Source organism: Silurus aristotelis (genome assembly GCF_946808225.1).
Source record: "Silurus aristotelis genome assembly, chromosome: 21".
In the NCBI taxonomy this organism is placed as follows: Eukaryota; Metazoa; Chordata; class Actinopteri; order Siluriformes; family Siluridae; genus Silurus; species Silurus aristotelis.
The window spans coordinates 12,157,631-12,181,687 of NC_139594.1; the positions used below are offsets into that span (position 1 = coordinate 12,157,631).

The 24,057-nt window shown below is 38.1% G+C and overlaps 1 protein-coding gene across 2 annotated transcripts; it reads right to left on the reverse strand.

Moving 5' to 3' along the window:
• Positions 1-1,127: 1,127 nt before the first annotated feature.
• Positions 1,128-24,057, reverse strand: tinagl1 (tubulointerstitial nephritis antigen-like 1). Of its 2 annotated transcripts, XM_083523326.1 has the most exons (12): positions 23,895-24,057; positions 19,026-19,345; positions 16,013-16,079; positions 10,024-10,116; positions 9,757-9,871; positions 6,221-6,344; positions 5,979-6,129; positions 5,678-5,864; positions 5,428-5,473; positions 4,483-4,606; positions 2,401-2,446; positions 1,128-2,310 (listed from the first exon to the last, which is right to left on the reverse strand). In XM_083523326.1, exons 2-12 carry the CDS (start codon positions 19,333-19,335, stop codon positions 2,143-2,145), a joined length of 1,431 nt encoding a protein of 476 aa, XP_083379452.1. In that variant the 5' UTR covers positions 19,336-19,345; positions 23,895-24,057; the 3' UTR covers positions 1,128-2,142. The 2 variants fall into 2 exon arrangements, with proteins under 2 accessions (XP_083379452.1, XP_083379451.1); XM_083523325.1 differs by lacking the exon at positions 23,895-24,057 and having other exon boundaries at positions 19,026-19,371.

Below are 24,057 nucleotides of genomic sequence, written 5' to 3' on the forward strand. Positions count from 1 at the left end.
GCATCAAAGAGATACAGTTTACAAAGACACTTCTTAAATATTCTAACATCAGTCTCTTTCTTACATTTGATAATGAAATTCTACACTGGGAAATAATTGAAGCAGAGCTTTTTAACCCCACAGAGAATAATCAGGCGTAAAGAATACATCATCTGGCCAAAACCCAGTTCTCATTCGGTGTGAGGTTTTAATCTCTGGTGTGGACGAATAGATGGGAAACATGAATCCTCTTACTGAGTGAATGGATCATGAAAGTCCATCCCAGCTTTAAAAACAACATAACATTAGATACAAGTTCATGTCCATTAATGAAGCTTATAATAGTAGTGGTGATGAAGAGAAATTGCATTTATTTGTGTGTTAAGAAAGAAACATTGCTTAAACATTCCTAATAGTCCTGATGAAAACACCATCAATGTTCACCACAAAGAGGAACAAAATGATTAGTGATTATACGCTCAGTTCCAGACCATCATGTGACTAATCCCACAGCTTTATAATAGCCTTAGAAATGTTTGAAAATGAGCAGCTGTGTTTATTTTGCCCAGTGCTGTTCTGTATCACCTCAAACAACTCTGATGCTGTGCTCTTTGAGTCGGATGTGTGTGAAGAGTCGCAGTGAAGAGACGTGACTTATAGCTCATCTTTGGTTTAAAAATAAATATGCTGCACCTGGATAACGGAGTATGAAACGCATGAATAGAATAACACTGCAAAACACTGCTTTTCTTTTTATATACAGAGTGGGAATGATTGGTTTCCTGCTACAGAGATAATTGCTGGAGTAGAGATCTGCCTGTCATCTTGAGGGGTTGGAAATTGTCCTTTGTGTCAGTACAGCAGTGTTGAACAAGATGTGTATGGCCTATGACGAGGACCGAGCAATTCACTAGTAGAACAAATGTAGTGTGTATTGCTTTAGTTTGCATGTTCTGAGGGCCACCAGGGATTCATGAAAAATATCCAGTGTGTCACAGCCAATTATAATCAAAGTTATGTATTAATGAAGTCTTATAGACTGCCTACCTGACTGACCACCTAAATTAGATGCGGTTTAATGAGACCCGCTGTGTTCAGTCAGGGGAAAGTTAATAGTTAAAGAGGAAGAAGAATATAAAATAAATATATGAACGTGCACAGGGTACAGAGTTTATGAAATAAACCTGTGCTGAGGAGGTATGTAGACTTTATTACAGATAAAGTGTTTCTTTATACAAAACATAAAAACCAATGTGTAAAAAGTCAGCAAACTGCACAGCTGTTATATCAGTGGTCATTAAATTACAGAAGCTGTTTCTGAATAGAAATTCACTTCAAATTGATTTTTTAAAATGCCAGGTCAGATGTCTCGCTACTGTCGCTGATTCTCAGGTTTGGAATCAATAGAATGTTCAAAATAAGAGAGGTCAATCGTTTAGAAGAAGAATCACAACCATAAACAATTTACTGTAAAAAATCTTTTTTTGGTATTTCTTTAAAAATAAATAATTGGTAATAAAATCTCCTTTATAATTAAACCCCACCTCGTTTTTGCCTTTTCCAGTGTGCTGGAATGTACTATCTGAAATGCACCTTGAGTAATTCAGAGTTTCACAGACTTACAGTTCTAACAAACTACCTGGTGATAGCTGATTATATATATATATATATATATATATATATATATATATATATATATATATATATAAAAAAACCCTAATAAACAGGAATAGCCGCTGATGTAATCAATAACGACCCACTCAGGCTATAAGAGCTCGTGTGAGATGTGTAGTTGTTATTTGGGTGTGTGGCCACCAGGGGGCTTTGAGTGCGCTTACAGTTACAGGCAAGTTTCCATGAACCCAATTTTTTTTTCCTTAGTCATAAACTGACTTTCCATTGGCATTTTTTTTGCATTGTTGAGAGGTAAGAATTAGAACTACTACAGGATTCAGTCCAACCTGGCCACAAAAAGGACTGGCTATTTACGAACACCTATCAGCACTGGTGCGAATAATATGTTCAGTGGAGTTTTGATGGATTTAGCAGACACCATTTCGCAGTCTCCTGCCATAGTCCTGACTGAGTCTGAATATCTGGTGATGAGGTGCACACGGATCTCAGAAGAAGGCACAAGGATCAGAGACACGTGATTGAGCATCTCTATTTGTGCCTTTTCTGGTGATGATGGTGATGGCTGTGCATGTCCTCCATGGTTATCCGGCCCCACACGCCAATCACAAAAGCCTCGATTTCACATTCGTTTTCTCCTCGTGCAATGCGGAAGTAGCCACTTTCACCCCAGTTCTTGCCCCATGAGTTGGCAGCAATCTATAGAAAAGCATTACATTTAAAAATACATCACTACCAACTTCAGACTTCATGTCTTCACTTAAACACAATCATTGTTTACACACTTACCCAGTATTTTTGTGTTTTCCCATTGAAATCTCTTTCTTCACCCCACCTACACAAAAACAATAATAATAATTACAATTTATCCATTTTCCAGTTTTATCTATATGACCTGCATCTTTAATAAACATAACACTAAATAAGAGTTGATCAGTGTAATGTTGGTGCTGTACGTTTGAATATATTTGATCTCTACTCTCAGATTAAGCTTGAACCGTGTGCCCTTGAAACCAACAAAGACACGACTGTTCTCACAAGAACTAAACATATCCAGAAATCAGTGCTGCACAGATGCCAACATTCCAGACCAGGAGTTCTCGGTTGATAAGGTAGAAATTCCCATACTGCTATTTCCCTCTGGCTTTAGGAAGGATGCGTGTATTAGGAAGCAGTACACGCCTGCCGCCTGCCTTCTCAGAGCATCAACAACTAGGTTTCTGGAAGTGATGGGAGCTAAGACTGGTTCCTCATTCCTCCTGTCAGCGTAGCACATCTTGTTCTGGGACAGAGCTGCTTTTTCCTCAGATGTAGCAGCGTGACGTACAGTAGGCTCCTGCCCTGATGTTCCCTAAGGTCAGGTCAGAATGTGCCTTGTTTATTTTTAGCAATGAAACACAATAGTGTTCCGTGGGGTTACATTTATTATTTGTCCTGCATATGAGAGTGGAATTTATTTGGAAATGGGGAAAAGTCAAGATCTTATCAGCGAACCCAAAATAGTAGAACAAAAACATTGACACTGCACACTGGCTTACTGTATCAGATAAAGTGTAATTGTGCTGCAAAATATTCTTCATCTCATTATTTTTCTTGGCCTTGAACAAGACCAGATACAGCATGGCTGTAGGTTTATCCCTGCCCTGCCACAGCTTTGTGCCCACTCTCTGTCCTATCAAATGAGGATCAGCGGGTCAGACAACACCATTCCACTACACGAGACATCAACAAGCTTTCTGTAAACTTTCCCAGACCCAAGGGCTTAACAAAGCACACCATAGGAGGATTTGCTCCGTAAAAACATTGTTCTTGTGCCTCTTCCACAAAATCCATAGCTCTATTCGTCAAAAGAAATGCAAAGTCAGCGAATGATCCTGAGAGGAGAAATGCCAGGCTTCAGATTTTCACTCATCTGTCATGAAGATCACTAAAGCACATCACACTAACTAGCTGCTCCAGTCTCCATGACCGACATAATTTGATGGCTTGGGGGATATTTGAATAGGAAATCACTCATTATTATGACTGCACTTTTTTATGGTATGGGAAATAAAAAATGACCTTCTGTTTTCCGCTCCTTATGAGTCATTCCTCAGTCATGTTCTAGTGTCCTGCTAAAGAAATGTTCCTGTATTTAAACCCTAAACACTGTGGGGAGGTTCAGGAGGATATTTATCTCAGAATGATGGATTAGAGACACATTTTTGTGGAGATCAATAAAACATTCAGACTTTTTAAATCTGCATTTAAACTATTTCAAACCACTCCTATCAGGTTCATGACTATACTTAACCTGCTTAAGAAACTGGACATAAAAGCTTTCATATAACAAAATTAAAATATTTGTCTGAGCCTGTGCTGAACAAACGAATCTAGTTTCACCTCAGGGCTTAAGTATATAAGCGGAAGTGTGTGTCTCAATGTCTGATTGGATGAGATCAGGATGTGGCCTGCTCAGCAGGGTGGGTTTGAAGCATGGGGATAAGTGAAGGTGGTGCAGAAACATCATAATGGCAGGGGAATACCTGCGGAGGCGGAGCTAGTCATCTGTTGTGTCTGCATTTTTGTGGCACCGAAGAGCATGTCTGGAAGTTTGGGAAGAGTTCTGTGGACTGGACTTTAATCTCTATTCTTCTGCATACAATAATGCCTAATCATCCTGTTATCTGTTCTATCAGCTGGATCTTTTTTAAATCACAAAAAAACATTACCAAAATTAAGAATGGACACTTTTTTAATCTAATGCCGCTGAGGCCCCTGTGGCCCTGTTTTGGCTTTAACTAGGTGAGTTTACATCCTGCAGTCTGCATCCACCACATGAAGGGAAAGGTCACTTTGTGCTTGAGCGCTGTGGGAAAGGGCAGCTCTTACCCTGTGATCTTCACCGAGTGTGTGCCGTGTTTGCGATACTGTGGCGCTTTGTGTACATTCACGTCTGTGTGTCGGTAGATTCCACTCTTGTACACAAAGAAGTCCTCATGCACCTCCAGGATAGCTAAAAAAGGAAAAACAAGGCAGGAGACACACCTATTATACATAAAGCACTGCCACATCAGGGTTTGTTCATATAGAATTGTTTTCAATGGTCAGTCTATTTATAAAATCATCACTCATCAACCTACAGCTGAACTTTGAAACTACAGGCAAAGTTCAGAAGTGAGTTCCTTTTCACTGATTAGCCTTTATATATATATATATATAAATTAATCCATGAATAAATTCCATATATTATATATTATATGGAATTATATATTCCATATATATATATAAAGGCCAATACATTTTACACATTAATACATATATTTTTTATTATTCTATTATTATTCTATTATTTTAGAATTCTTTTTTCACTTTGTCATTATGGGATGAGTGTGTATATATATATGATGAATCCCATAATGACAAAGTGAAAAAGTATTCTAGAAATTTTTTTTCTCGAGATTTATAGAAAATCTAAAAAGTAATGTCTATTTTTTTAAAAATGCAGTGGGAAAAATAGCTTTTAAACCAAACAATAAGAAATGCCCAGCATTTATAGCCATAGATTAGTCCCATTAAAGCAAAAAATCCCTTCATTTCATCCAGAGAGGAAAAAAACAGCAGAATTCCCTCCTGCATGTAACAATAAAACAGAAGACTGGCACACACTCAGTGTACCTCAGCATTACAGGAAAACCCATGCAGAGTTTCTCATTACTATGTGGGTTTGAGTTTCTGTGATAATACATCGGGGCATTTCTGGAATACCAATTGCTAACAAGTGCACTATACATTCCCACCTTATCATTCTTACAGTCTCACACCCTTATCCCATACCTTGCACGGGACCATTATCCATGATCTCCTTCATTATCTCCTTCTCCTGTGAGAGAAAAAAGTAGCTGAGTTGTGAAACTGGCTGGTGAAACAGTTCCAAACTGGATAGATGTTTAGTATGGTATAACATACATTATGTCTTGTGTCATTTATGTTCTATGTAAAGGAAACTATAATGTAAGATCAGGAAGTGTGTTCTGGGTGTGCTGGGTATGAGGTTATTGCATGCTTTGAGAGTGTGTTTCCTTACATTTGTAGACAGTCTGTATGGTGGAGTGGACTGGTAGATTTCGTTGTGGTAGATGTGGCTGTTGGGACAACGAGCCGTGGCCTGCCTCTTCCCTCGGCCCACTGAGCGGCTCTGCATCATACAGCGGCTCATTTCATCAGAGGTCTGTTGGGGCGGATTAAACGGATAACACTCCTCCGTCACCACCCTGAAACAAAGGATTAGAAAGTGAAGCAATAAGAAAAACACCAGGTACATCTGTAATTATAGAGGAACGGTATTCCCAGCCCTGGATCAAATCTTTTTTGCAAAAAGAATTTACCCTCGTCTCCTCAGGTACCACCAGGCCCCATCAATGCGTCCTCCAGCACAACCACCTTGGTTACGTGTGTCACAGGAAATCAGATTCTGGGGTGACAGTTGAGGGGTCATGTGACCCATAGACTGAATGGAGATTCGGTCTGATGCTACAGCTGAGATGAACGGCAAAAAAGTGAAGTGATGGAAAGTTTGCAAGGTTTTGTGAGCATGATGATACACAGTAAACACGTCATGTAAACTCACATGCTGTGGAAAAGGCCCACGAGGCCGCACAGTTGCCCTGGTCCAGGGGCTCGTGGATTTTTCCTGGCCATTTCTCAGCAGCATTGAAGTAGCTGGGAATGTATTCGTTGTTATCCATGTTCATCTAAGGAATGCATATGAATCAAGTGTTAGCAGAAGCTGTAATAAAAATCTATGAAAGGCACCTTATACTTTTAAACAAGTTTTAAATAGTTGCAGTAGTGATTTCTAGTCAGAGATGCTGCTTTCTTCAGAAGAGTCAGAGATGCTGTTTACCAGATGATAGTTTAACATCAAAAGCAAAAAGGTTGATTATATTGTGAAGTCAAAAGGTAACAGGCTGTCTTGTAAAACTGATGATGCTAAAGGAGGTTAGTTGTTAATGGAAGAATGGAAAGGTAACTAACAAATGCTGTCTGAGTAAGAGGGATGGGGCACTCTATCTTTTTGGTTTATCGCACTGACACTGAGATGTATGCTAAATAGTGTGGGATAGCACTGTCCTTCTTTTGTCTTATGCTGTCCTGTCACCCAGTGTGTGTGTATCAGTGCGGCTGATTGATGTCTCAGAGGAAGAATACATTAATAGATGTCACATGATTGGAGAGAGGTTGGCTAGTGGTTGTAAAAAGACCACAGATGAACAAATTAGTTTAAATACTAGCTGTTGATGCTGTGCACATTCTGCATTAAGATGTACATTATATAGACAAAGGTTTGTGGACATGTGACTATAAGAGTCGTATGTCCTTTCTGAAAATCCCATTCCACATTTAGTCTTCACTAGTTGTTATAATTACCTTCACTCTTCTGGGAAGATGTTCGACTATATTTTGGAGTGTGCTTGTAGATTTGTGGCTGAATGAATACAAGTAAAGTCAGGTACTGATGTAGAGTGAGGCGGCCTGGCATGCAGTCAGCATTAAAATTAATCTCAAAGGTGTTCGATAAGGTTGAGAGCTCTCCAATCCAGATCTTCCACTCCAACCCATGAAGATCAGCTTTATTAAGCCAGCTTTATTTAGCTGGCTTGTGCACAGGTGGAACAGGTTTGGGTCTCCTAGTTCAAGTAAAGGGAAATTGTAATGCTACCACATCCGTAGACATTCTATACAATTGTGTGCCTACAACATTGTGCTTACAGTTTGGGGAGAAACAACATATGGCTGGAAAATTCAGGTGTCCCAATACTTTTGTATATATCGTGTATTAGAAGTGACTACTACTTTCTTTCGGCTTCTCCCGTTAGGGGTCGCCACAGGGGTACGCTGGATGCCCTTCCTAACGCAACCCTCCCCAATTTATCCGTGTTTGGGACCGGCACTGAGAGTGGCTGGGGATGGTTCCCTGACCGGGGATCGAACCCGGGTCGCAGCGGTGGGAGCGCTGCATCTTAACCACTAGACCACCAGGGGACCCTGTATTAGAAGTGACTAATTTCTGCAATATGGACCTCAGTGAAAGTGAGAATAAGGACACTATCACAATCTTTTAATGAATGTTTGCAAACTGCATCTCAGCTGTTAGGTGCTTTAATGTAAACTTCTTTAAAATGTACTACTCTGTAAGTGACAGAAACTGTGACACTGCTCACTACAACTAAGAAGCTGAAATCGGTCTGACTGATGAGCTGTTTGATCTTCTCTGTGTGTTTAGTGTTAATTATTAAAGCAAAGTTCTTTAAACCTGAATCTATCCGGCTGTCTCAGGTCATGTCACCGAGTAACTAAATGAAAGAAGCGTCGATACGGAGCGGCTGTGGAGCAGGCTTTGGAAACTTCAGGACTTTGCTCTTCGTGTTTGGAAATGCACAGTCACGCATTCCTGCACTTTTGCACTCCTGCATTCCTTCTGTTAATAACTGAATGACTCGAGCTGACGTTTATTAAATGTAAACCTCTGGAATGCGTCACAACTCAAAGTCCAGTGTCAAGAACCCTGTGGCTCTTGTTGAGGTTAAAAATGTGAAAAATCTGTTTTTGCTCACGAGAGCGTAATATGAGCGCTGATCCTGTGTGTGTGTGTGCACTGAGTAGATGCTCTATGAATGGATGCGTGTAGAAACATGCTGCAGGTGGAGGCATGTTGGACGAGAGGGGTGGGTAGATGTTTTGTAGTGTCTGGGCAAGCTAATGCCTTTTTTCTCTCATCTTGTTCCAATTCATTTCCCCTCACGTCTGGAGCATTTTCTCTCATGCTTGTTTGTGGAGAATGCCTGGGCTGCTCTAGCAGGAGACTGAAGGCCTCAGTGAGTGTGATCAAAACAGCTGGAGGCAGGATAAGGGAGCATCCAAGCAACCATACCATTAAAACTCTCTTACATGTCTCGAGCAGACAAGATAAGTCCCTAAAGCAGACATCTTACAGAGATCTAACATATGTGAATGTTGTTTTTGCATGAATGATTACCACTGACATGCTACATTACTCTAATTGCTGTGTGTGAAGGTTTAACCTGATGCACCTGAGGTATTCCAAAGGCATTTCAAGGAGCCATCACTTTACATTTACTTGAACATTTTTTCTTGAACATCTATTAGCTGTTGTTTTCCTACCAAACTGGAAGGATAGTAAGGCTAAAGGCTAACAGATGTTTCCTCTGAGACAGAAAATTTATAAGAACTTTCTAAACTGCTTCTTGTACATCATAGAACTAATTGCGTTGTACAGGAGCTCACATGCCAATGCATGGAGAGACAAAAAAAAAAAAAAGCAGATCTGTCATCCTTCCTGTTCTAAGCTCAGAGCTGATACACAGCATTGCTCTGATCGACAGAACAGAAGAATGTTGTAAGTGTATTGGCAAGTTATGTACTTTTGGACCCTCACCAAAGAAAGACAGAAATTAATCTGATCTAATGTTAAACCAACACTTTTAAGTATTTGTACAGTTGCAGACTAGAAAATAATAAACATTTAAAGGAGTATTCTACAATACAAAATGCAATCTAAACTGTTTATCAACTTATAAAATGAGAAAAATCAATAAAGGAATGTTTCAATAAGTTTGGTACAGATTTCATTTTTACATATTCATCTCAAATTGGTGATATTTTTTATTTTCTGTTTTATTTTTGTTACTGTTCATGTACTGCAATTTGTAAATGATGTTTTGTTGATTGATTGACTATCTAAATAAAATAAATTACATTTGTTTGTCCATAGTAATAGATATAAATACATTTAATTCATTGGTAAATATATATGTGTGTGTGTGTGTGTGTGTGTGTGTGTGTGTGTGTGTGTGTATATATATATACTGTATTTATACTGTATATATATTGATAATTGTAAACTCCAGATGTACCCTTTATTCAAATACCTGAAAAAGTATGTAATCCACATTTGTGAATCACTGGCTTGAACCACTTAAACACTCTGTAGCCCAAGGCTTTACTTGGGTTTACTTCCTCAACACTTCAGCAAAGATTTCAATCAATTATTCCTGCATTAAATGGGTTCTGATCCTAGTGATCACAGAGAAGTGATGTCATGAGAGACTATGAGCTCTAGACAGTTTTCACTACACCACTCACCTGAATCTCATTCATGCTCATAATGGCTCTGGAAGGTCGCTGAGTGCCAAGACGGTAGCGCAAACCCTCATCCAGACTCATACCCCAGAAGTGACTGTAGTTAGCTGCCTTCCACCTAAAGTAGACAAGACACAAGCCAATTATTAAGTACAAGATCAGTCGAAGCTCTGAAGTTTTTAATACAGATTAAATCTAAACTCATAATTTAGTGACGTCGGATGAAAGGTGGATTTTTAGAGGGTCAGAGGTCGAGGGAATGGCTCTTACCCATAGTTTCCCCAGTTCACTGCCTGGATTAACTCCTGTTCGATCAGACAGGCGTGTTCCTCACAGACCCATTGACCAGTGGCACTACATGTACTAAGAAGAGAGAAGACACCAGGACATGGTTATCTTACAGTCTCTGTAGATCGTCATTCAAAGCAGTCTCTGTTTAAACACATAGATAAAAGCTCATAGCAATAAGAAGAAAAGAAAAATAAATAATTGCTGGAATTCCCCTAGTGGAGACAAATCAAGGGGAAAGATTGCACTTAGCTGCCTTGAGGGAGGAGAAGGGGGGTGGGGGGTGATGGCTAAGACTGAATGGTAAACCTTTTATGGCTATGTGTTCAAATAAATCCCCATTTTAAGGCAGGCAGCATGTGAGAGGGATGGGGGCAGCATATTTGAGCATGGTACATGAAGAATCTTTTTTAATATGATGAGAGAGATATTTCGCATCGCATAGCGTAATTAGTCCTGAGGGATTTTCTCTCTATAGAAACTTATTTCCAAAAATGTCAAAGGGTTTGCCTTTTAATAACTCATAGTAAATCTAAAATATTGCTTCAACAAACACAAGTACAGTACAGCCATGACACTAGAAAAATATTTAGCCAGAAGTTGAGGGATGTCAAGGCCATATTAGCCGTACGTGACTGTGCATAACCGAAAGCATCTGGGAAAAAACCTGATGACTTCCAGGAATGTTTTCTAGAGTTGATCGAGGGGAAGCACACAGGTTCCTGACCCCTTTATTTGTTGGCTGGTCCCTGGTGCCTTGTGTACAGTCTTGAAAGTACAGTATGAGGAGTCAGGTGGCCTTGTGTCAATAAAAAAAAAAATGTTTTTACTATCTCACTATCTACTATTTCACATTCCACATCAGTTCACCACAGCTGTTCGATTAAGGATCCTAACCCATGTGTAGAGGTTTGTTGTACACTACCTGTGAGAACTGACAAATCTTATACTAACCTTAACCTCAGCAAACAAAAGATAACCTTTTAACTATTTAAAAAAAAAATTAAAGTAAAAGATGTAACTTTTGTTATTTTTCCCATGAACTACAGCCAAATATCCCACAGTCTCCCATTAACTGCTTATAAATTCGTGGCCTTGTTGGGGACAAAAAACAAAACCATGTCCACACACAAAGTTTAGACCGGATTACAGTATACAGTCCACAGAGTTGTGTGGGAATGAGCAAAAGGACATCTGATTATGATTATCCTCTAACATTAATCCCCACTACTATTAGATCATGTGACTTGCATGTCAGCTTGTATAAGCACCACCATTGTTCAAAAAGTACAAAAAGTCTTGAGCGTGCTAGTACCCTGTAGCAGCCTATAGCTCTCTAGGCATTGACAAAATTCTCTGTATTAAATAATAACTCTCCTTTTTTTTTTTTTACATATTTGATATAAACACATGAACATTTCCACATTTGTGTAATACAGGTGACATCATTGATTTTGGTCTTGTTTGCAGTCTGATAATGGTCAGACCACCCAGGTGTAACTCAAACGCTGCACAAAGATCTGTCTCAAAGCTTTATCTCAAAGAATCTGGATGACGTTCGAGAATAATGCACCCTTTTCGGCTTTTCATTATTATGGCTCACTTTCAAGGGGGGTCACATATAAACACAAAGAGTAATAAAAACAATGATTATATATTTTTTTCAAATGGCAGCATTAAAGAGGGAAACGACAGCAAATAATAGATTGTATAATAATTAAGTGAGTCATATGTAAATTACAATAAGCATTACAGACATGTCTATATCTCTCTCCTGCATGTTCACAAATATTACATGTAAATTTTGGACAATTCTCATGTTTCACAAATTTCACGTTTTCACATGTAGTGCATGTGTTTTATTTTTCCATGTGATTATTTTTCCAGGTAGTGTTGTCGCATCACAGGCCCAAGGTTCCCAGGTCAAACTTTAGCATGGGTTTTGTGGTTTCTTCTAGGGCTGCAATAACTAATCAATAAAATTGCTAGTAATCGATAATGAAATCATCACAGAATGCTGTTAAGAATTAGATAGCAGCCACGTGCGAAAATGGCAGACAGTAATGAGTCAACCAGCAGTAAAAATGTGCATCCCAAGTCATCCAAGGCATGGGCGCATTTTATATTAAATGCAAAAAAAGAAAACTGTACCTTCAAGTTATGCAAAGCGGAGTTTATGTGACATGGAAGTACCACAGGCACTCGAAAAGAGCACACACTGGTGTCACGGATAAAGGCGAAACATCAGCACGGTAAACGTAAACTGTTTAATCCTTACTCGTGAGCATCAGGTTGTGATGCATAATGACAGATTAATGGATTCAATTAAAATGGTGCGAACAAACACTAAATCTAAAAATGAGCCAATAACAGCAGCAGTTAAGGATTACATTTTTAGTCAATGTTGTAGTTTTCAGCAAATCCTAATGCATTTGTACACCAATGCATTTTTTACAATATTTTTTCAAGTCTGTTTCTCCGTTCAATTCCCTTTTTATAGCATTTAAAACAGTTAACTGTCTGTTTTCAAACTATCTGTTTGTATACTCTCACAACAGAACAAAATGTGTATTTTTTTTAAATAAAAATTCTCAAAACAATGTTGTATTATATTTTATATTTATAGCGGTTGTCAACTTGCCTTCTGCCATTAGCATTAAAAACTTTTTTTTTTTTTTTAGAGAAAGAAAAAGCCCAGCATGAGTGAATTTGTTCAAAGAAGAAATCCCCCCATGCACTCCTTAACAACCAGCAACTATAAGGTTTAAAAAGCGTAAATTAAAGGCAGTTAAACTCAATATGTGGCTTTTGCATTTTTTAAGTACAGTTTTATACATAGTTTTAATAAGCAAAACATAAAGAAAATCGTCTGATTAATCGATTACCAAAATAATCATTAGTTGCAGCCCTAGTTTCTTCTAACCTCTGGAACATGCAGTAGGATTTGCTATACTAAATTGACCTGTGATGGACTGGTGTTTCTTGCTTTGTCAGAAATTGTATCCAGATATCGGATAAAACACGTACTAAGGATAAATGAATAAATGTTATTTTTTTCCAATGAAGTGCCTGTGGTTTTATTTTTTACATACATTTTATTGCTATGAATTTACTTAATGAGGTCATGTGCACATTAATGCTATATTATCGTAACATTCCCTTCTATTTCAATTCCATTTGGTCTCGTTATGTTTACAAAATACACCACCAGTCACATGAAATGTTTCTTCACCCAGTGATTTTACTTCATGATCAGTTAAATGCTCTCCCCATTCTGCAATAAAAACATGTGCAATCTATTTCTATTTTATTGTATTTCACGTTTTTAATAAAAAAATTTGCAACCGGCAGCTTCTCTAACCAAAACAAGTTTCCTGCAAGTACAAGTATACTTAATAAAGCTCGAAATAAAGCACTATCTGATTCTGATTACATGCAAAAACAGGTGCAATTTTTTCAGAAGCATATAAAAGCCAAGGCTGAGAAGGAGGCAGGAAGCATCCTGACACTATCACCAAACCTAGTGATAATTTTCAACAAACAGATACTGAGCTCAACCACACCTGCAGTGAAACCGATCCAGAATGTGATCTATAAATCTAATCCACTCAACAAGACCGATTTATTTTAGTATGTAATATTTTTGGATGAAGTACATCAAAACAACAGAAGAAATGTTTTAGTCATAAAGCACTCGTGACAAGCCTGACAGCAATAAGAAGGAGAGAGAAGTAGAATGAGAGGGAGGTTGTATGTGTATGAGATAAGAGCAGAGGAGGAGAGGAGTCAGTTGGAGGAGCGAGTGGAGGAGAGCGAGCAGGATAAGAACAGCCGGACATCCTGCTCTCCACCCAGAGCTTCAGTCCGTGAACTGGACTGCTGGCCAAGAGAGGATGTGTGTGTGCGCATGAACAATGCAGGGAAGAGTTTCAAACAGTTCTGCTTTAAACATGAATTTAATATGTTTCTGAGAACTACATGACGAAATGCTATTTTGATTAGACTTAAAGCACAGATATGAATTTAGCCTCGCTACTTGTTTTTTCCTTTTCCACCCCATTTCCACAAACACACTGCTTTCACATTGAAGACCAATAGATGTGTTCCCTTTTTGTTTATATAGTGTGTCTCGTGGATGTGTATAACTTTCATTATTAATAATAAGCTGACTTATTAAATCCATTATCCTTTAAAGCATTTTCAATCTTCCTGTAGCTCAAAAGTTTAGTTTCACTGCATTTATTATTTATTTCATTTTCATTTCATCTTCTCCTGCTTATCCGTAATTCGGGTCGCGGGGGCAGCAGTCTAAGCAGATTCCCCAGACACTTCTCCATGTCCAGGGATCGGGCTGTCAAGGCCCCCGCCTTCAACTGCTGCCCAATCCTCTCAGCACCGGTCCCTTACGGTCCCTCCTGCAGGTGGTGAGCCCACGGGAAGGCGGCCCCACGTCACTCCGACGTCACGGTCCTTGATTTAATTTTATTTAATTTATTATTTAATTTTTTTCTAATGATTTATCTACTGTGCTGTCAAAGTCAAGTGGTGTGTTACATAACAAATGAAATGAATTTGTGTTAGTAAAAGTTTCAGAATCAGTAAGTCAGTGGGTTTATGGGGATGTTGGTTGGTATGTGTATATGTTTAATGCAAATCATTTAAAGTATTACATTCTTTTATTTAGATCTAGTGCATCTGTTACTAGTGCATTTGTTTGCTTTTTTATTTAGTTAAAAGTTAGGACACACCTTTTCTTCTCCTTACTTATATTTATATTTATTTTTGATTCAATTTAATCATCAGTCCTAATTAGAATAAAACTATCCATTAATCTAGTGTGCCACAACATTTAACGTCTACTGAAATCTTTGTACTTGTAGTGATCATGAAATCACGCTCTGCCACCTGGGTTTGAGTTATATTTCTGATGTTTGTGCGCTATCACTTTCCCTCTTGTTTCTGGACCCCCTAGCAGATGTGCAGAGATTTCCAGCATCTGGACATTAGCGATAAAGTAAATCATCTGACATGACAGGCGATGAGTCATATCAAAATGACACACTTTCATGGACTCTCGAAATCCAGACACATGCTGAAATCAGCCACAAGTGCACACTTGTTTAATGGAAACTGACTCATTGCACTTAGGTGCCAGAGCAGTTTAGCACATTAGTAAAGAATTCTCTGCCCAGTAACCCTTTTTCTTTTGGTTTAACACACCTTAAATCATACTCACAGAACATCCTCGAACCGCAGCTGCAGGCAGGTAACTGGTCAAGTCTCTATTAACGAAACTTTTTCACAGTAAATGGACCTCTATAACAACCTGAATATCTCATGCACTCCAGGTCACTACACCAGTAATGAGAATCCCTCTTACTCATGTAATGCCTCATTTACCTCAGGAGTCACTTTACCATGAAAATAAGAAGATAGAAAAAATAGACAAAAGGAGCCAGAGAGTGGAAACAAAATCGCTTTCGCTGACGCTTGACGAAGGACAACGTGACGCAGTCATGGAAATATTTTGTAACTGTATTCGAAACCTTTTTAAGGACCATTTGTAGACCAGGAAAGGAAAGGAGGAACTGGGCATAAATGCCAATTACTATAAATAAATCTAGTCTCATTAGCAGAACTACAGTCAAGATGTGGAGAGAAATGTAAACACAGTGCAGGAACATGTCGGGTCTGTCGTAAGTAGAACATGTTCTGTGGTTACTGAAGACAGGAATTACAGTCAAATAGAAGAAAAAGAAGAACAAGAAGAAGAAATATAAGACAGAGGTAGCTGAGCAATGTGTGTCTCACTGAGCTTATGAATAAATTCTATAAAATACACAGTAATGTACAGAACAAAGTGCTTGGCCTCACTGCTCCAGTTATTAGAGCACAGAGCGTGCACTTTGTTGCCTGGACAACAACAAAGTAGGTGTGTGTGTGTATATGTGTGTGTACAGTTAAGTCTTACCATAAATTGCAGTTTTCTTTGTAGGTTGCACCAGAGTGGAACCTGTGGCCGTTTCTTTCACAAATACCTGCAGCAAAAAATAAATAAAAATAAAAAATCAGCAAAAAAGTACAAAGATCACACAGCTTTTCCCTTTCTGTAGAATCATCTCAAAGTGACATTCTTAAAGTGCTGAAGTGGTTGTAAGGAACATTTCACCTGGCTTGGTTTAAAGCCTAAAATGTACTCAGTGAACTAGTGCAGAAATGCTGCCACTGGCTTTGCTCTGCTTTCCCACAGAGTCTGCTTCCTTCATACCATAACGAGCTAAATAAGAGCTCCACTGCCTGCCTGGGTCCAAGTAAGTGGTGCTGTGTGAAGCCCACACTGCACTGCTCCTACTCACCTCTCGACATGCGGTAATGAAGACACTACACTGCACTTGGCTAAAGCCGTGTGTAGCACATAACAACATTAAAGGTGCAATCAGAGATTTAAAATCTTTGATAAAACTTCTGATAGCTATAAAATATGATCTATTTACATGTGATTCTTGAGATATGTCACATATACATCAATGCATATTTTTTTTTATATATATTCCAAAATGTAAGGAAGGTACGATGCCCTTGAAGGGTTAGAGACCTGCTTGAACAGTGGCGGCTTGAAGGTGCTTGGGCTTAAACCTTCTTACCCACTAAGTCACCACTACTTCTAAATGTTGGTTTTACCATGCAAAAGGCCCAAAAAAAACAACAACAACTATCCAGTTGGACAGGCCATGAAGGCATCTTTAGCAGCTAGAGTTGCAATAGAGTTCAGAAGGTGTATTTTGGAGGCATGGCTCTGCAGAAAACACTCATTCTATTTGTATACGTTTACATTTTCAGTTTTAAAACAGCTAATTTTATCTGCCTGACTATACCTTTTGTTTTTGCTGTCACTCAAATTCATTTAAGTTCATTATTATTTCATTATTATTGGATTGAAAGAAATCAGGATATAGATTTAGTTTAATCCCATCGGCTTTACCCAGCAATTATCTAATGACCACACATGCTGTGGAAACATTTTACATCAGGTTATTGTTCAGAAACCAAAACAAATAAAGATGCATTATGGTACATAATTGTCCGGGAAAGCTTGAGGTACGTAAAGCTTTGCTAACTGCTATGCACGTTGCATGTTGCTATGGCAACATGGCTTTTAATTGTAGTTTTGTCTGAAAATACGTTTGTTGACAGCTGTCAAAAAATCTGTTTATTTGATAAATAGTGCACATAAAGAGCAGCTAGGACCACATAACTGAATGTGTGTGTGTGTGTGTGTGTGTGTGTGTGTGTGTGTAGAAAAACAAATAGTGTTGTTTATATATACTATATGGACAAACGTATTGGAACACCTGACTTTTCCAGCAATATGTGCCGCACAATTGTACAAGAAATCTTTAGATGCAGCAGCATTAAATTTTTTAATCACCTGAAATAGTTCCAGCATGACAATACCCCTGTGCACAACATGAGCTCTATGAAGATGTGCTTTACATGGTTGAAGTGGAAGATCTTCAGTGGCCTGCTATTGAGCTCTGACCTCAACACTATTGTGCATCTTGAGGGTGAACTGGAAAGCTGACTGCATCCAAGGCCTCCGCAACCTTCATCAGTATCTGACTTTACTCGCACTCTTGTGGCTGAATGAGCACAAATTTCCACAAGCACACTCCAAGCTCTAGTGAAACCTAGTGTAATCTAGTGATCTTTTGCCCAGAAGAGTGGAGGTTAATGTTAATAAGGACTAAATGAGAAATTGGATGTTCAAAAACTTTTGTCCATATAGTATAGCTTTAATATATAAAGAATTTGTCACAACATGGTGTGTTGATAGAATAATAACAATAATTAACTGAGAGAATTTTGTTCCTGACTCTTTAGGTTAGATCAGGTGTTGAGCCTTTAGACGGTTTGTGTGTGGTGTGTGAGTAATCAGGAAGGCCGGAGGTCGTATCACACCTGCGAATGTGAATGTCCCTCCTTCAACACACACGTGTCTGACATTCCTGTTCTGATCTTCTTTTGGCCTTTTCCTGCTGCCTCTCCGCTCCTCAAATCAATCCCTCGACATTACATGCATTCTTTCTGAACTTCATTCACCATTTCCTTGTGTCTCTCTCTATGTTAATAAGAAAGCCACTGTTCTCCGTACTCCCAGGTTACACCCTGCAATTTTTACACCTTACTCCCAGACGGCAAGTTCATGTTGAAAGCACGCACAGACTACGTTATAATGGAGATATTAGCTTTGTGATAAGATATGGTGATAAGGTGACTAAGGTACTGGTTATCATTATATTGCAGCTGATTTGAAAGTCTACAGAGTCTGTAAGAGGATCCTGATTTTATATATATGACCATCATGAATTTTTGTGTGATTCAGTGAATGGGGTGTCATATGTATTCCACCGATAGTAAATGTACAATAAACATATATCCCAGTCCTCTATTACTACACTTTCTCTTAACCATTAAAGTACCTCATGCTTGAAACATTGCTTTTTTTCAAAGATGATTGAACCTTTGTTTACATTTTTTTGAATGGTTAATAATGGTCATAATTTTAGTAAAATTCAATATTGAATAAATTCAAGGTTTAAATGCCACCACAAACATGGAATCACCCTTGTAAAGCTTGCTTCACTTAAAAAGAACATTACTCATTACTGTAGAAAGAACATTACTCATAATCTTACTAACAGTTCTCATGTTAGTTCTCACTCTCCAGTGTTCTGTATTGTTGAAAGATTTATAATCACACTCTTGATGTCACCTAAATGAGGATGGGTTTCCTTTTGAGTATGGTTCCTCTCAAGGTTTCTTCCTCATAACATCTCAGGGAGTTTTTTCTTGCCACAGTCGCCATGGCTGCTCATCAGGGATAAATACACACCATTCACCTTAACTCTTAAAATTCTGTAAAGCTGCTTTGAGACAATGTATGTTGTGAAAAGCGCTATAGAAATAAACTTGACTTGACTTACCTCTGGGAGGAGGATCGATTCCCATACAGTGGCCCCAAAAATCTGGGCAGCAGTCACTCACTGTTCGGTTACAAAACAGGTCACAGTAACAGATGGTATCCAGGTAAGGCATGGTGCACTCATCATTCCTGCCCTCACAGCAACCACCTCTTCTCTGACAGTATGAGCCGAATGGATCACGGATACCCCGAGCATGCAGAGGGCTGGCCAGCTCCCTCCTGCTGCGAATCCTCTCCATCATGCTGCTGTCCACCATCAGGACAAGCACTGCACTGACCACCATGACCAGCCTCATCATCTTCATCATCATCAACAATCACCTGTAAACGATATCCACATCTTCATTAAACATACCCATTTTAGGCACTTAGATAATACAATGAAATATGCATAATCTCCATCTTCTGCATTTTACTGCACCCAAGAACATCTAATGACAGAAAGAAAAACAGGACATTGGTTATATGGACATTACCTTCTGTCTGACAGAAATCCAAACACAGAACCATCAATACTTGTAAAATAATATTTATACAAACTATCAGTTAACAATCCATGATTATAAATATTACTAAGAAACAAATAAAGTTATTCACAAATGTGTTATGAATGCTGCTGGCTAATTGAAAGAAAAAAATTCTACTTTAAGACAAGCAAGTGAAAGTAAAAGTCTGCGTCAACAATATCCATTTTTAATAAAGACTCAAAATATCGTAGATTCTTTTTCTATTATTAACTTTTATCTATTATTTACTATTATCTATAATTATTATTAAGTTAATTTATTTTCTTTTGTGTAGCTACTCATCAGATTCTGTTATAATCACTTTAATAGTCGACATATAACTGATTCCTGCCACCTCTGAGCACCATTTTTATTATGTACCTAGTTTTTATTCATTTTCATCATGTTCTTTAAAATTCTTAATTCTGATTGGTAAGAAGGTGAAATGTTCTATATAAGCTTGGCCCTGACTATATAACTGTCTAAAAAACTATATTATAGTAATATAATACCTTATTCCTATAGTAACAGCTCAGTTTCAGTCTTCTGAGAGGAGTTTGTGTTTTCTGGCACAAATTGTTTCCTTGTTTTGTTCTTGTCTTGTTTTTGTTGTGTTCTGTCAACAAAAATTTACTAAAAGCAAGTGGTTCAGGAAGGAGAGTCATCAAGAAGCTGTTATGCAGAAGGGTGTACTACCACCACTAACACGTCTGACCTTATGTCAGAGAACCACCAGCTATGCTCCCCTCTAGCGCTTAACACTCCTGCTTAGCCTCTCGCTCCTACTAATCACCTACACCTGTTTCCCATTAATCGAGCACCCTTTAAAAGATCCCCCTCCCCTTCACTCGCCGTCCGATCTACAGTATACATACCTCAGATCACTTGGACTTTTCACAGATCCCACGTTCCCCGCTGTTTCCCGTATTCCTTGCTACCCTTCTCGAGAACCTCGCTTCAGCTAAGTTCATTATTTCCAGCACTCCCTTCTCTGATACTTCTTTGTTTGCTCTGTTTAGATCAATAAACTTTACCTTGCTTTAGTCCCGGTTTCCGACGCCTGGTATATTGTGACACCTTATCAGTGAAGCGAAAATAGCAGCAAACTCAGCCAAACACTCAACATTTACAAAATTGCAGAACTTTCTCTTTTCTCAACATTATATGGAAGGTATAATTAGGTACAGGTGCTGCATGCATGCACCAACTGTAGAAGCAGAAATAACAACTCAGGTTTCAGGTTAAATATGGCTCTACTTGCAAGCTTTTATGGCCCCTCTGGGCCTCTCTGTATGGGGCATTGTGGTGTCTCAACTCAAGCTTTGGTCATTTGTAGCACAACCTGTTGTCCTTCATGTTCTCTCTCAGCCCCAGACTAGGAACAATGGCTAAAGACCACACATGACTGCTTTTGAAGTGCTTTCCCTGGAGTCAGGTTGCAAGCAAAGAGTCCTGACAAAGACAGGGAAGGCAGTGAGCTACATACATAGATTCAATAATTTTACCTGAATCTAATCAACTCAACAGAAAGCACAATAGCACATCTGCACTGAGAGGAGACCTGGAAAAAACCCACTGCTTAACAATTTTCTGCATGACTGTGCCTTTAGTCAGCCAATCCATATACACTCATACACACAGTGGTTCTCTGACCAAAGCCCATTTCATTGACTTTTATTAAGCAGCGAGGCAGACAAATCTCCAGAGGGACTAAAAAAGGATGAACTCAGTTTGTCAGGCTGTCAGTAACAAAGAGGTAAAAGAGGGTGGCATTTTGACCTCACTGATAAAACGTAGTGTAACAGTGACTGTTTGTGGTTTGACCTCTGACCAGAGACATGTGCATGGACTACTCAATGTGTCAACAGGCAGAAAGACAGGTTTGTTCACCAAGGCTTGGTTATGTAGCAATATTAAAGCAATACTTGGATAAATATAACATACATTTTATGTATTGCATAAATAAAAAAGGGATCTGTTTTGATATTTAGGGATAAAGTACCAAAGATTTAATTTCTTCTTCTCTGTGTTAAACAAAAAATGCATTTTTATAATGTTAAATAAAATGACCTGAATAAATTACACTGACAATAGAACTCGAACAATATTAATTAAACATTAACACTAAGTTATGCAACATTTAAACATTAAAAGAGTTTTAAGAGTCAGTAACTATCATGGAGCATGTGATAATATTTTATCATATTACTGGCCTGCATTTACATTTAAGCCATAAAACATTCGCTTATCCAGAGCGAATTACTGAGCTTTAAAGTCTCCTTCAATAAATACATTCTAATGCAGGTTATTTTAGGGCCCAGACTAAGACTACTATCAATCTAAAACTCTTTAGGGAGAGAATAGAGTTGGAAGGAGAGTTTTAATAAGGAGATGTGCTAATTTAAGTACTGCTAGAGACTTCTGTTTTTGGACATCCAGTGGAAGTTCATTTCACCAGAACATTCCACCAGAACAGAAAAAGGTTTTGAAGCTTTTCTTCCTTGTACCCTGAGAGATGGTGGGACCAGTTGAGCAGTGGTTGTGGATCAGAGGGAGCGTAAGGGGTCATATAATGGCTGTGAGTAAAAATTGTGCAGGTCCGCTTTTGGCTTTAAAAGTGAACCACCTCTAAATACAATTCAATTCATTTTTATTTGTATAGCGCTTTTAAAAATGAACATTGTCTCAAAGCAGCTTTACACAGATGATGTGGTGATAAAAATAAATAAGATGTTCTTTATAAGTATAAGTTTGTCCATGATGAGCAAGCCGGTGGCAACTGTGGCAAGAAAAAACTCTGATGTAAGTACATCAGAACTATAAACAAGAATTGTAAGATGTACTGCAGTCAGCTAAAATTATTCATTTGGATCATTAAATTATCATCTTCATCATTACCATCATTATCATCTGCATACCTATGAACAATTAAATATATCTAGAAAAGGAACTTTTTCTAAATATGCATTTATTCAAATAAAACTGTCAACAGTGCACCAGGACGTACAGCAGGTTGCATCTGCCCTTCTTTCTAAAGCTGCCATAAAGTGTCTGAAAGCATTCAGTGGTCAAATCCCAGCTGCTCCAAGCCAAACTGAGCCACTGACCCACAAGCAAATCCTCTTAAATTGGAGGAAAGGGACAGATGGACTACAAGATGCTGAGGATGATGACATGAGTATCTACCGGTGTCTTTCCTCACATCAGTTCGTATTAGCCCACCACGCTCCGCTATGCACTCTGCACAATATTTCCATGAAAAGTTAAGAATGTTTAAATACATGTTACAAGAAATAGGCAGGAATTTCTAATACTTTCTGAAGAGATTTCAGCAGAACAGCAGACTTTCTAGAAGCTCTCAGAAATTCTAGAATGTTCTCTGCATGTAAACAGTGACACAATAGCAAGCGACAATCCGCAGCTTATTGCACTTATAACACCACCTAAATTAAACAAAGCTTCTCAGGCCTGCAGGCAGTGTTTATTCAAGTGCACGGATAAAATACTTTTATAACAAAGATTTAAGTCTGCTGAAAGACCTTTGTTTTGTTTTTTGTTTTTTTTTATTTTAATAATGGTTTTAAATAAATTATGGTGCATCAGATGCAGAACCAAAGCTGTAATAATGTGTTTCAAACATGGGGTTTATTATTTATTATTAATTACAAATTTGATTTGATTTACTATATAAAGCAAACCTAATGATATATACTCAATATATGAATGGATAGAAACTATATATATATATATATATATATATATATATATATATATATATATATATATATATATATATATATATATATATATAGTGATTCAAAATCTCTACTTAAAATATATTTATATACAGAGGACCCCTAATCAGAGAGGATATACAGTATATATTATACTGCATTATATAATATTATACTATATATATATGTATATATGTTTAAGACCATTACCTTTCAAATCAAATATCCCAGAAGAATATATTTTTTTCTCAGACGCCAGAGGAACTTGATTGAATATTACAAATCACATTAAGAGGAGTATGACTTTTTTATGTGCTTACATGAAGATCAATATTTGAAGAACTAATAAATAAATAAGATAGATGTAATAAAGACCATGTGTTTCATTTCAGCACAAACATGACGCTTTCTGCTCACTCAGCTGAGGTTGTTAAAGTGAGTTATTAAATTAAGTTTTGCCATATTTAGAGTAAGTGACTGTACGTGCACACCTGTCTGTGGTCTGGAGAAGGGAAGGGACACACACACACACACACACACACACACACACATACACACACACACACACACACACACACACACACACACACACACACACACATTAAAGAATGAAAGGAGAAAGGGTCCTACCTTATCTCAATGTATGAAATTAATTCTCTTTGCTGTTTTATTTCCGGAACGGAAACAGGAAAAGGTTTAAACAGATAAGGTTTGTAGTCACTCTGTTCTTTATCCTCCTCTTCTTTCATACGATCTCGTTCAGCTGTCTTTCTCTCAGTCAGTGCCCAGCTTT

Excerpts from the sequence above, each read along its gene's own strand:
- tinagl1 (XM_083523326.1), bottom strand. The coding sequence starts at position 19,335 with ATGATGATGAAGATGATGAGGCTGGTCATGGTGGTCAGTGCAGTGCTT. Across the intron at positions 16,080-19,025 it reads AATCGATCCTCCTCCCAGAG|GTATTTGTGAAAGAAACGGC; the intron begins GTAAGTCAAGTC and ends TTTTTGCTGCAG. Across the intron at positions 6,130-6,220 it reads GTGGGCCTTTTCCACAGCAT|CTGTAGCATCAGACCGAATC; the intron begins GTGAGTTTACAT and ends CGTTCATCTCAG.